General features: G+C 42.7%; 2 protein-coding genes and 1 pseudogene across 2 annotated transcripts; 1 reads left to right on the top strand and 2 right to left on the bottom strand.

Moving 5' to 3' along the window:
• Positions 1–2599: 2599 nt before the first annotated feature.
• LOC117305638 lies at positions 2600–4834 on the bottom strand. Its single transcript, XM_033790517.1, has one exon. It carries the CDS (start codon positions 4832–4834, stop codon positions 2600–2602), a length of 2235 nt encoding a protein of 744 aa, XP_033646408.1.
• Positions 4835–4862: 28 nt separating this feature from the next.
• On the bottom strand, positions 4863–8094 carry LOC117305639. The gene has a single exon (XM_033790518.1). It carries the CDS (start codon positions 7788–7790, stop codon positions 4863–4865), a length of 2928 nt encoding a protein of 975 aa, XP_033646409.1. The 5' UTR covers positions 7791–8094.
• Positions 8095–10962: 2868 nt separating this feature from the next.
• LOC117305641 lies at positions 10963–13264 on the top strand (annotated as a pseudogene).
• Positions 13265–14108: the final 844 nt, after the last annotated feature.

Raw genomic sequence — 14108 nt, forward strand, 5'->3', positions numbered from 1 at the left:
GTAAAAAGTAAAAAATAAGATTATTTCACAGGGACCGAGAAGTTTACAAAATCATTACCTCTATATCAAATAACTGGCCTGCCTTCCAATTGACGACTTGATGTTAGAGCCTGGAGAAATCTTCAAATTGACTTCTTGTAACTTCTTGTAAAATCCAGGTTGTTTCTCCGCACATTTCCGTTTAACTCTGCCATGATGAGCACTGGTGGCATGGATGGGCAGTTGAGCATGGCTGAAAAGAAGGAAATTGAGTGTTGTTACTCATTTGCATTGCTCACCCATTTCACCTCATCAACGCTGTTAAAGGTCAGGATTTTCAGACACAATGCCAGAACACAACATTTTCTGTACAATTCTGTTTAGACCTCAGAACAATTCTCCGAAAAGCCACTGCCATGCCATTTCTTTTTAAAAGCCGTTTTTAAAAATAAGAGGATTTTTTTTTATTAAAATTTAATTCACAACATCAACATAATTAAAAGCAACACAACCAGTTGTCAGAATGCTTCCTTTTCAACTCTAAAATGTGATTTTCTTGAGCCCCAAAAATGTCTAAAGAACCTGATTGCTTGGTCAATTTTTTTGTACATTGGTGGTGAGATGGTGATGATGGTGAGACAAAATACATGTACATGTAGCCCTAGCACTGCAGTACTAGCTACGACTTATTTGTAGGCCTAAAACTAAAAGTATTAAAATATTATTAAAACAAATCTAAGTATTAATACTCAATAGGTCGTTCCCATACTGCCAATATAGTAAGCAAGATAACTCGGACACCTCCTGAGTTAGGCCTACTGCATTTGTTCATTTTCGTTATTTTGAGAAAAAGACCCTTTGTTTGTGTGTCCGTGTCCGAAACCGGTCACTGGATCGATCCTCCACGTTTACACCGAACCAACCAAAAAAATACCCATACCATGCATGCACTTCCTATAACGTACAACGCGTCACCCTATGTTAAAATGGTATGGTCCAACAAACTCCCGGACTGAAATCAACTGCAGAAAAAAATAGCTATCCGGCCGGCCTGACGGCACACCAAACACAACTTTGGCATTAGTAACAACTGATGCAAATCCAACGAACAAAGGATGCTTTTCTTTAATACATACCTTACCTTATCGATGGCATTCATTTCTACTTCATTCTCCGGTGCACTCCCGGTCGGTCACGGCGCCGTCCCCGAACGCGTACGGTGTGTGTGGGATGTGCATGCAGCGCATCCGGTCATACAGCAATAGTATGGTGCATGCTGTAGCCGCAATAATTATGCAGGAAACATGCTCAGAAGCCACTCGGACGTACTTCGCGCATTGTATTTTACATATTATAGCGCCCTCGCGCAGACAGCACAAAATAGGAAAATGAGACAACTTCTCCATATGTATTTAAAAAATTACTTTTTTGAAGACCGTTATTTTTGCACAAAGATCGCAATGTTTTTGGTCCCATATTTCCTTATTTTGATCCCCAAAAATTGTGTTATATTTTGTATAGGTACAATAAAACGCTTTTGCTTCGGTATGTGATAGTATTTTTTCGATACAGTATTTACTAATCCAGAAATGGATTTTTGAAAATGTGTCCTTCGAGCTCATTATGTATTCATAGCAGCGACGGTCATGAATACGTAATGGAAGGCCAGAGGATTTAAAGAATGGAGTCGCACCCGGTTTTAATGTATGAAGATTTTAATAAATCAGCATTCAATTCTGCAATAAACCAAACAAAATCCAAGTACATGAATGAGTGCACATACCATAACTCAGAATACTGCTAAACAGTCTTAACACGTGTAAACAGAAAGATTATTACAGTCCAAACATCTGAAACAAGTGAAAGTAATTAATGAAACATAATGATTTTTTAAACGGAAACATTAACTTACTACTGTGACCGGATACAACTAGCAGTTACAGTTCAGCAACAATAGTTAAGTCCAGTTAAACAGCATACAGTTCAGTTAATCAAACGGTAATCCCCTAAACAAAAGGAAAACATTTTAAATACAGGAACCTGCCATGTATACTAAATTTACCCTGAACAAATCACCTTTAAAATCAATAAGAACATGCCCAACTGATTTACAGTAAACAAATCCTGGCCTCGATGATACTTGCTCTAGAATATTCATAAATTCTTACATAAGCAGAACTTGTAACTTGGAACCTTATAAAACGGATTTATAAACATCCGAACTTTAACCTTTGAACTTTAACCTTTGAACTTTGACGTGCATCAAATGCATGTACATGTAACATATTACAACTTCTCAAGAGCAGAAAAACCGTTAGAAATATCTTTAATACTACGAAACTACTGAAAGTCTTAGCCAACAATACAATTCTATAACACTCACCCTAAACGCCGATCAGTAAATCTAAGCAGTATCAGTACAAATTCAAGCAGTTTAGATAACCTTTTACATCAGTAAAGCTATCGAGAAATACAGTTTCTGATGCGTTTATCGGAAAACGGTCGCCAAGTATCGCGCCCTCAAGCGACAGTTCGTAATAAACAAAACTCGACGAAACATCCTCCCCACCTATGCGAGGAAGTCGCATAACAAAACAGGTTGCTGTCACAGACCAATTCATCAGTTCTCATATCCTTCAACCGGGTAAATAACTGCGATCTTGGTTATTGGTCGGCGATAATCTCCATGAGCTGTGGTTACCTTGACATTGCGCACATGTCCGTCTTCTCCTGGGTAGACCTCAGTTACTCTTCCAATGTTCCACTTCCCTCGGATAAGATTCGGCTCGGCAAGAATAACCACGTCATCAACACAAACATTCCGTCTGTGGACACACCACTTCTTCCTTGTAACAAGAGCTGGATGAACATCCCTTATCCAGGTTTTCCAGAAGGACGTCACAATTTGTTGAACAAACTCAACTCTCTCTCTGGGATTCCTGCTAGTTCGGAATGGCCCCTGGGGTACCCTGTTTGATGCTCGACCAAGCAGAATATCATTCGGACAGATGTAGCTGCCATCATCAGGATCAGTTGGATGCCTGCCAATGGGCCTTTCATTGACAAGATTCGCCACTTCTTGCAGACACGTCTGAAGCTCAAATGGGGTCAACCGTTGTTCTCCAATAGCCTTCTTAAGAGCTCGCTTACAGCTCTTCACTAAGGCTTCCGCACATCCATTCTGATGTGGTGCAAGAGGTGTTGTGAATTTCCAGCATATTTGTCTCTCAGCACAAAAGTCCTTCAACTTGGTCACATTCCACCCATTAACCATCTCTCTCAACTGTCTTTCTGCCCCTACAAACTGGGTTCCATTGTCACTCTGAATCAGCTTCGGGTGACCTCGTACAGCAAGAAATCTTCTAAGGACTTGAAGAAATTCCATCGTCGAACAATCAACGGCAACTTCAAGATGCACGGCTCGCGTATTTAGGCAGGTAAAAATTACCCCGTAGTGCTTTGTTGCTTTGTTTCGGCCTACTTTCACACCAAACGGTCCAAAATAGTCACAAGACGTGTAGTAGAAAGGTGGTGTAAACGGTGCCATTCTCTCAATAGGCAGATTGGCCATGTACTGTATTTCTGTTTTGCGCTCAAAAACCCGGCACATGACACACCTGAATTTTACACTCTTTGCCAAGCTTGTTCCGCCGGTTACCCAGTACTTGCTTCTGACCTTGGTTGCTGTCGTCGCCACTCCGTAGTGCCCTCGCTCATGGACATTCTTCGTGATCAGGTATGATATGTGGTGGCTTCTGGGGAGTAGCACAGGGTGCTGTCTGTCATAAGAAAGTTTTCCAAGATGACCCCTTCCTCCAACATAGGTCATCCCGTCTTTCACAAATGGACTAAGTGACTTAAACTCTCCTTTCTCAAGTCGCCCATGAAGTGATTTCTGGGCCTCAACCAGCCAGTGGTTCTCAGCAGAGGTCAATTCTTCAACTGTTAACGAACCGTCATGGTCTCTCTGCTTCGATTTCAGATGCGAGATGAAACGGAAGACATATGCAGTCACACGGATCAACTTTCTCCAACTGGAGAACTTGTTGCAGTCTATTGCATCTGCCGCTTCCTTCACCATTAGCACAGTTTTCTCCTTCTTTTCTCTGTTTACTTCCCTTTCTTCAGCCTTGGGGAGCGACTTTGGCCAATTTTCTTCTGGTTCTCTTAAGAATCCTGGCCCGTCCTTCCAGGTGCCTTGTAATTGTTCGACTTTGACCCCTCTTGAAATCTTGTCTGCAACATTGTGCTCTCCTGGGACATGCCTCCAGTCAGAAGGATCGGTTTGGCTCTGAATTTCCGCCACTCTGTTTGCAACAAAGGACTTGTACTGTCGTGATTGGCCACGTATCCATGATAGGACAATCACACTGTCTGACAGGAATATGGCTCTCTCAAACTCATTTGATGTCTCCCTGACTACTGATGCATAGAGTCTAGTAGCCAACAGTGCTGCCTGTAGCTCCAATCTCGGAATCGTCAGGGCCTTGAGTGGAGCTACCCTCGATTTTGCAGCCACAAATCTCACATCAAACGAACCGTTCTCATTCTTTGATCTCGTGTAGGCAACTGCGCCAAATGCATCTTCGGATGCATCGCAAAACACTATTAACTCCACAGGAAAGTCTGGCTCTGGCATCAGGCATCGATCAAATGATACTCCATTCAAGCTCTGCAGTTCTGTGAAGAAGTTCCTCCATTTAGCCTTTGGTTCTGGAGGCAAGTCGTCATCCCAATCGACACCCATTTGCCACAGCTTCTGCATCAGGATCTTACCTCGGATCAGGAAGGCACCAGTAAACCCAATGGGGTCAAATACCTTGGCCAGTTCACTCAGAATCATTCGCTTGGTCATGACATCTCTTTCTTTCAGGGCAACTGCTTTAACTTGATATTTCAGTCTGTCTGTCTGTCTCTGGGTTCCATACAACGCTTAAAACTTTCTGCTCTTCTGTAGATGTGTGTCCGGCGATTGGTCTCTCTTCAGGCTTCTCTTCTGCCAAATTTGCGTTTGACACCCACTCTTTTACTTTGAAACCACCTGCATTCAGGACTGCATCAATTTGGCTAGTTAGACGTGTAGCTTTCTCAACGGATCTTGTAGAGGTACATATGTCGTCCATGTATGTGTCACAGTCCAAAACTCTAGATGCCTCAGGGTAGTCTCTGGCTCCTTCGGCAGCTGTTCTCTTCAATGCAGTCAATGCCATAGCTGGTGCTGGCATGTCGCCAAAGGTTACCACCTCCTTGACATATACATCAGGTTCTCGGTCTTCATAGCTCCTCCAAAGGAACCTATGGACGTGTTTATCACGCTCGGGGATTCTGACTTGGTGATACATCTTTGCTATGTCGCCTGACACAGCAATCGGAAACTGTCTGAACCGGAATAAGACCCCAAAGAGATCATTGAGGAGATCAGGTCCTTTTTCCCAGTAGTCATTCAGTCGATGGCCATTGAAGCTAGCAGAGGCATTGAAGACGATGCGAACAGGTGTGCTCTTTTTCTCAGGACGAATTACTGGGTGGTGGGAGATGTAATGGACCGGACCGTCATACTTCTTCATTTCTTCGGTGGATAGCTTTCTCGAAAATCTCTTTTTCTCCATTTCTTTCATCTGATCATCATACAGTTGAGCGTTGTTCCCTTCTTTCTGTAGCTTCTTCTCTATGGACAATAGCTTAGCCATTGCCTGCCTCTTGTTGTCGGGGAGCTCTTTTGGGTCCCTTTTCCATTGGTAGGGAACTAGCCATCGGTTGTCCTCTTTCTCGCAGGACTCCCAAATCTTGTCAAACTGGCGTTGGTCATTTGGAGTCAACAGCTTGTCAGTTGAAGGCTTACAGTTACAGTTCTTGAACCTCACCCCCATCGCCTCAGTAGACCAAAACTCACTGAGGTCAGTCTTGTCGGTGACCTTTATGTGTAGCACAGTGGACGTTCTTGCTGTCGCCTCATTAGATGATCCGAGAATTACCCAGCCAAGTGGAGAATCTCTCAAGACATAGTCATCTATTTTCTTTGTCTTACCGCCATGCATAGCAGGATGATCAACACCTAGAAGTATATCAACTTGTCCAAAACCACGTCTAATTGTCGTTCCCAAATGGCTTTCGACCTTTTCTCTGCACTGCTCAGGTAGTGGAGGCACTGTAGTTATTTCGGGAACTTCTACTGCTGACACTTTATATATCTTTTCTCCACGGTAGACGTTGATCTCATGCAGCCTGGTTACATGAGTTTCGGTCCTTCCACCCAAAGTGGTGATGTCGATGCTGATTGGTTTGCTTTTACCTTGTAACCCAAGTCTTTGTACAGTTGCCCCTCGGACCAGGGTTACACTTGCACAACAGTCAAACACAATGTTTCCAGTTATTTTCTTGTGAAGTGCCCCAATTTCAGTCGTCAGCAAGGGTAGTGCAACATCAGTAAATTCTGACTTGGTGTTGCACGCCATCACGTGAGCACTGGGTGCCGCTGAAGATTCGGCTTTCACTTTGTGTAGGAGATGGTGATGCTGGGAATCACACTTTGTGCACTTCATTTTTCTGTTACAGGTACTTATATTGTGCCCTTTGCCGGCCCGCTTCATGCAGGAAAAACATGCACGAATATCTTTCACCTTTCGCCACCTCTCTTCAGGAGTCAATTTCAGTATGGCAGGACACTGATCAGGCCAGTGACTATCAGTTTCACACCCCCAGCACCTTTTCCACCTTACTGATGTGGTTGGTCGCCCTTCGGTCAGATACACTCGGGCTTGCTGAGGTGTTGTATTCATACTCCTAATGGAGGCAGATACCCGTCTTCTGGTTTTCGTCTCGTTCTCAAGGAATTTGAGAAGTCCCTCGAGATTAGCCTGTTCACTGCTCTGCTGTTCAATGCGGGCATATACTTTCCTGTCCTCTGGCGTCAGTTTCTTCTCGATCATGGCCAACATGTGATTATTATTCATGTCTGATTCCTTCCCTACTTGTTTCAGGACGTTGAAGCTGCGCCTAACAAGTTGAGCAAACTCACAAAAGCGCCCATCTTCTCCGTTGCTAAGCGCTTTAAACTTGGTCAGATCCTGGGCCACTGTGTCTGAAATGACCCTTGGATCACCATAGTACATGTCCAAGTACTCCCAACATGCACTATAATCAGTTCCGATACCCTTCAGCAACTCCAGTGGCTTGCCAGTTAAACTGTTCCGCAGAATAGAGACAGCGTCTCTCGGACTGTACATCGGATCTATCATGTGCTTGAAGTCATCTTTGAATGTGTGATAATCCCTGACATCGCCATTGAATGTTGGCATCTTGGGTCTCTCCAACCTCGGTCTCAATTTGCATGAAGCAGTACTGGTTTTTGGTGTCTGCTGCTGTTCTACTTCAGCCAACGCTGGTTTCGGTGGGGAAGAGGACTGCTCAGCTTGCGGTTCAGCAGTGCTGTTTTCTGGCTGAGTGTTGGAGTCGGTACTTTGGGATGCATCATGGTCCGTTGGTACAGCAACACTTTTTTCAGGCGGATTTTCAGCCAACTTGATTGGTTGAGATTTTCTTAACTGGTTCAGTTTCAGCTTTATCTGCTGGAAGTCATCCATACAGATTTGAATGTATTCTTCCTCCTGCTCATATTCATCGCCATCTTCTATTGTCTCACAATACTCATCGTGTCTGTTCTGCAATTCCATGAAGAAAACTTCAAGTTTCTGGAATTCTTCTGTGAGTTCTTCTATGGAAGAATCTTGCTTTACGTGTTGTTCAAACACTTTTCTTTGTCGAGTAAATCTCGTCTTGCTGGTTCGTCGTTTCACTTTCTTTTCATCCATCTTGGCCTCGACTGGATCAGTAAATTGAATTATGGAAGGCCAGAGGATTTAAAGAATGGAGTCGCACCCGGTTTTAATGTATGAAGATTTTAATAAATCAGCATTCAATTCTGCAATAAACCAAACAAAATCCAAGTACATGAATGAGTGCACATACCATAACTCAGAATACTGCTAAACAGTCTTAACACGTGTAAACAGAAAGATTATTACAGTCCAAACATCTGAAACAAGTGAAAGTAATTAATGAAACATAATGATTTTTTAAACGGAAACATTAACTTACTACTGTGACCGGATACAACTAGCAGTTACAGTTCAGCAACAATAGTTAAGTCCAGTTAAACAGCATACAGTTCAGTTAATCAAACGGTAATCCCCTAAACAAAAGGAAAACATTTTAAATACAGGAACCTGCCATGTATACTAAATTTACCCTGAACAAATCACCTTTAAAATCAATAAGAACATGCCCAACTGATTTACAGTAAACAAATCCTGGCCTCGATGATACTTGCTCTAGAATATTCATAAATTCTTACATAAGCAGAACTTGTAACTTGGAACCTTATAAAACGGATTTATAAACATCCGAACTTTAACCTTTGAACTTTAACCTTTGAACTTTGACGTGCATCAAATGCATGTACATGTAACATATTACAACTTCTCAAGAGCAGAAAAACCGTTAGAAATATCTTTAATACTACGAAACTACTGAAAGTCTTAGCCAACAATACAATTCTATAACACTCACCCTAAACGCCGATCAGTAAATCTAAGCAGTATCAGTACAAATTCAAGCAGTTTAGATAACCTTTTACATCAGTAAAGCTATCGAGAAATACAGTTTCTGATGCGTTTATCGGAAAACGGTCGCCAAGTATCGCGCCCTCAAGCGACAGTTCGTAATAAACAAAACTCGACGAAACACGTAACAAATGAAATAAAGCCCTATTCAGACCGCTGCGCCTTGACTGGAGTGCCGTTAAACGATGCGTTTGACGGGTGTTTTGATTGTGGGCGTTGGGGTCGCTTTACTCGTAGTAAAAGTAAATTCTGCCTAATTAGGCAACGATGCTTTTGAACAAAAGGGGCCTGTACACGTAGCTGCTTTTTATGCTTATTAAAAATAACTTAGTTCGGCAATCTTATGGAAATATTTCTGCCATGTATCAGGTCTAGTGTAACCAGTTATTAGTTAGAAAATGTGGGTTTTTTATGAATGAACTTAAATGTTAAGACCCAGATTCTTTTTCACAGCTCAATATAAACACTCCTCTTCTAGCAGACATCAGGAAAATAATTCAAACAGGCTTGGCCAAACCAAGTTTGTTTTTTATTGAAAGCATCCGTCTTTTCATAATAATATTAATAATAACCAAGTAACTAAGTAAACTAGGCAAGAGTTTAATTAATAAATGCAATCCATAGGCCTACAATAAAATTTTGTGACAGTGCAAATTTGGAAAACAGTAATTCATTTTTAAAAAAACCGCATCTTTGTCTATTTTTATTGTGTAATTATTTTTGTGTAATTAATAGGCCTAAACGACTTTTAAAAAATGGTCTGTCAGGGAAAACCTCATCTGTATTATTATTATTATTATTATTCTTTTTTAACATTAAAAATTAAATCACATTGTCAACTTTTAAAGAAACAATTTGTTCAATAAACAAAATCTAAGTTTTAACTTTAAATTATTGTTAATATAATTCAAACTTTAACATTAATTTTTTTTTCCTGTTTTTCTTTTCTCTTTTCTGAAATACAGATTCAAAATGGATGAACATAAGAGTTTTCTGAAAAGGTTATGTAGACTGTGTGGGGGGCGGTGCTTGTCATCATTGGACACGAAGGCTGGGAAATGTGGTAAGAGTTGTGCCAAATACAGAGACAAAATTCTTAGCACATTTCAGGTTGACGTCTCCCATGATGAAGAAAGCACTCACCCCCCTCACATGTGCCATTCTTGTTATACTTGTCTGTTTCTTTTGCCTAGGAAAGCTGCCCCCGCCTGGCCACCCCACCCAAGAACAGGTGTCTGCACTGTTTGCACAAATTCTGTCCACCAACATCTTACAGCTGGTCGAAAAAAGAAGCAGAAACGCACAGGGGTTGGCAGGCCTAGGTGTACCCCCGCATATGTAGAGAACTTTAGCAGTCTCCCCCCCCCCCCCCCCCTCACCCACAGTCTCCAGGGATAAGATTTCCAATTTTGAGCCATTGTCAAGTACAGCCTTGATAGAATGTAAAATTTGCACCCAGTTACTTGACAATGCCCTGGTGACACCTTGCATGCATCTATTTTGTTCTGGGTGCTTGACAGCACACTATAAATCTTTCAGAGAACCTTGCGCCCCATGTCCAGTCTGTCAAGTACCAGTGCACTTCGAGAGCATCACTGCCCCCGAGGATATTTTGCTGATTTATTTTTTAGTACAGCTATGAAGTGCACAGCATGCAAGGTCCATGTAACTGTGGGTGAAATTTCAACCCATGTTTGTTCAGTTAACCCACCTACAGTTTGAATTGCAGATAAAATCGTTCAGCCATCCACAACTCCAAGTGAAGTCACCTAGATGTTGCTGCGTCCCCTGACTGCGCCGTTAACCCCTCAGATGGAGGCTCTTGGAGCCCACATCTTGAAGACCAAGCTCGCCCAATCTGCAGACGGGTTACCCACACAGTACAGCACCGGTGGTCTGGTGAGTTGAATTATTTCCCAACTTAAGTGTTGCATTAAAATTGTTTTCTTTGTGTTTTTTTCCATTTACCTCCATGCAAGGAATTTCTTAAAATGATTTGAGATGCTGATTATTTTGTATCTTTTTTTTTCTCGTAATAAGCCTCTGATGACACTTTGTGTCCCCACTCCTCGGAAAAGCAGCGAGGTTGCCTCCTCCAAAACCATCCGACGGCGCTCAGAGATTTTAGACAAGACCCGTAACCTTCTCAGCAAGGGTGCAACAAAGGAGCAGCACAAGGACGAACTCAAGCTATGCCACCTGCGAAAAGATCTGCAGGGCATGTTGCGGGACTTAAAGATCAACACCATCAGGATCCCCAACATGCAGCTCCTTGCTGCGAAGGCTCACCTGGGAGTATCTTGGAAGCGCACCAGGAAATTGGTTGAGGGAGTACAACATTCTCACCGAAGGAGAAAACGCCATGCGTCATCAACAACAAGACGTCGTGGCGGACAACATCATTGCTGAAAACCTCCCCTTTTCATTCCCTGACGACGTCAATGGAGGAGTTACCATCAAGCCAGCCCCCTGCGTAGCTGTGAAGTCCCTTGTCGCTAAAGTAAGACAGCAACTAGATGCCTACCAGAAGTAAGAAAAAAAAGGAAAGTTGAAACAGTTCATTTATTAATTTTTAAGAACATAATTGAATAGAATGCTTAAAATTTGCTCCTCTCCTCAACAGGAACAACGAGCTAATTTGGCACGAGGGCAATATCCCACAGACCGAGGTTTGGGTCAAGATCGGAGGCGACAAGGGAGGCGGGACGTTCAAACAGATGTTCCAGATCGCCAACGTTGGACGTCCCAATGCCCTTAGAGACACCGTAGTTGCTTGTGCTTTCGCAGCAGGTGATACCAGCAACAACCTCAAGATTGGTCTCCTGCGCTTCTGTCAACAAGTTGCTGAGCTGCAGTCCTGCACTTGGAAGAGTCACAACATCAGACTCTTCATGTTCGGGGACTATGAGTATCTCTGCCGAGTGTATGGGATCACCGGGGCTTCAGGTAAATTCAGTTTTGTTTTTCAAAGTTCAAAAAAGCAAAATGTAGACGTATGTTTATTTTATTTTTTTCTTGTATTGAATAGGGCGACACTGCTGTCTTTATTGTGACATCACAAAAGAGGACATGCGCCAGCCCCGGGAGGAACGGACACCATCCAGGCAGAGGACTCTACATACCCTGGACGACGACCTCCGCAGATTCAACGATGACGGCAATAATCTCTCCAAGGCCAAACTCTTCAACAACTTGATCAGAGAGCCAATGTTTAGGATCCCGCTGACACAGGTAAACAATTTGCGAATTGTATTTAGCGCTTATAAATGTTTTTTTTTTAAATTCAATGCACGTCAATGCAAATGAAGTTACAAGTTAGTTTGTTTCTTACTTATTACAGGTTTGCCCCCCCCCCCCGGACTTCACATCAGTCTGGGGTTATAACTCAAGCATTTTAATAGCTTTGAAGGGGCATGTCATGACCTTGACATGCAAGTAGCGGCTTTGTTAGCGTTGCAAGATGAACATCACACCGAGGAAGACAATCCAGCACTTGGCTCCTGCTTCAAGAGTGTCGTCTCCGTGTTGAAGAGGGCCCGGCAACTAGATCTGCAGGCAGAGGCCTTGGATGAGGATATCCGTCAGAAAGAAGAAGACCTTGCGGACACCATCATGTCATCTGTGGAGGGAAGTGCAGATCTTCATGCTTACATCGCTGAAACAACTGCACTGCGAAAGCTACAACAACATCTGGTAAGTTTTCATAACATAAAATGTAAAACTGTTTGAGGGTTTGCTTGTAGAAATCTTTCCTTAAAATATTACTTGCAATATTCCTTAAAAAAAAATTTCATCTCCCGATGTCACACAAATTTATTTCTTGGGAGACTAAGGTTATCTTTGCATTTACATCATAATTATCATTGCCTAAGAAGTAATATTTTAACGGTTTCTACCTTCAAACCGTGTTGTTTAATGTAAACCTGTGGTATTGTTTTGTGTCACTACAAAAAGTACCCAAAACCCAATCATTTCTATTCACTATATTGCCCATGTTATTAATTTTGTTCAGTTGGCGGAGGCAAAGGCTCTTCGAGAAAAGGCAGCGCTCAAGCCGGGTCAAGGTCCTCCCACTGGGCAACTTGACATCGTTCTCCAGGATTTCCGGGTGCAGCGACAAGCCTACCATGGGAAGAGTTTTGTTGGCAATCATGTCCACAAATGTTGCAAGGTATACAAATTTTTGTAAGACATTGTGACAAATAACAAGTATGACTAATAACAATTATAACTGATAAGTATTTTAGAGCTAAAATATTTTACCTATCTTATATATAATGCAGGAAGAAAACATCAAACTCCTAACCGACGCAGTAGTCAACAAAACCTGAGATCTTTGTCCTTCCCTGGTGGGTGAAGCAAGAACAGTCGCTGCAAAGTATGCCAAACTCTTCCAGCTGTTTGGCACTTGTCACCGGACGTATAACACTTCATCGGTCCTGGATGGCCCAGCCGTAGATGCATTAAGCCAGGACATTAAGAACTACCTGGCTTACTTTCGAGCCACTTTTCCATCTGAGAGTGTGCCGCCGAAGATGCATCTACTAGAGGACCATGTCATCTCCTGGCTGCGGCAGTGGCACTTTGGTCTTGGCTTCCACGGCGAGCAAGGAGGGGAGTCGGTCCACGCCCATCTCAACACCCTCCGGCGTGATGTCCGCTGAAGAAACATATGCAATATATGGAAGATTCCGACCATGTCTTGCTGCACAGGGCAACTTTTAATCCTATGATAATTAAGAATGTATGGGAAAATGCGGCCAGACACTACCGGGGAATACAACATGCGAAGTCTCTCAACGAATACATTGAGACATACGAACGGAGGTATGGTACCAATTCACGGTATGACGAAACTAGCAGCACCACGATTATGAGTAAAGAGGACTCGGTCATTGCGATGAACGAGTTCCTCAAGATACATGGCGAAAAGAAAGACACGTGGTTAAATGAAATTCATAACGTGTTCAATAAGGCAACAAGTAACAAGAAAAAAAACTCACTATGCATATATGGGCCGAGTAATGCAGGTAAATCCTGGATTGTTCGACCCATACAGAGAGCGTGCCAAAACCACGCAATCATTGGAGGTGGGGGACAGACCGATGCAAGTGTTTTTTCAGTTCATGTCCATGAAGGGCAAGAGGTGGACCCTCTTTAATGAACTGGTGATCACTGATCAAATGTCCGAGAAGATGAAAGAATTGCTAGGGGGGTAAAACGCCGAAATAGAGGTGAAATTCGCCGGGGCAGCAAGAATTGGTCGGATCCCTTGTTTATTAACCACAAATCAACACCCTTTCAAGCATGTAATTAATTCCATGAACAAAGAGGCCCTCATGAATCGCTGTATATTGCATAAGTGGAACAAGCTTAACTGGGATTGTCTACCCTGGGACGACAAGTCGGCCGAGTTCCACCCAGGGTGTTACCTTAAAGTACTGAGTGGGGTAGCAAAGATTGATGACAAGTATCAAGAACAAGCTATGCACCAACATATCAATAATA

Source organism: Asterias rubens, unplaced genomic scaffold (assembly GCF_902459465.1).
Source record: "Asterias rubens unplaced genomic scaffold, eAstRub1.3, whole genome shotgun sequence".
Classification (NCBI taxonomy): Eukaryota; Metazoa; Echinodermata; class Asteroidea; order Forcipulatida; family Asteriidae; genus Asterias; species Asterias rubens.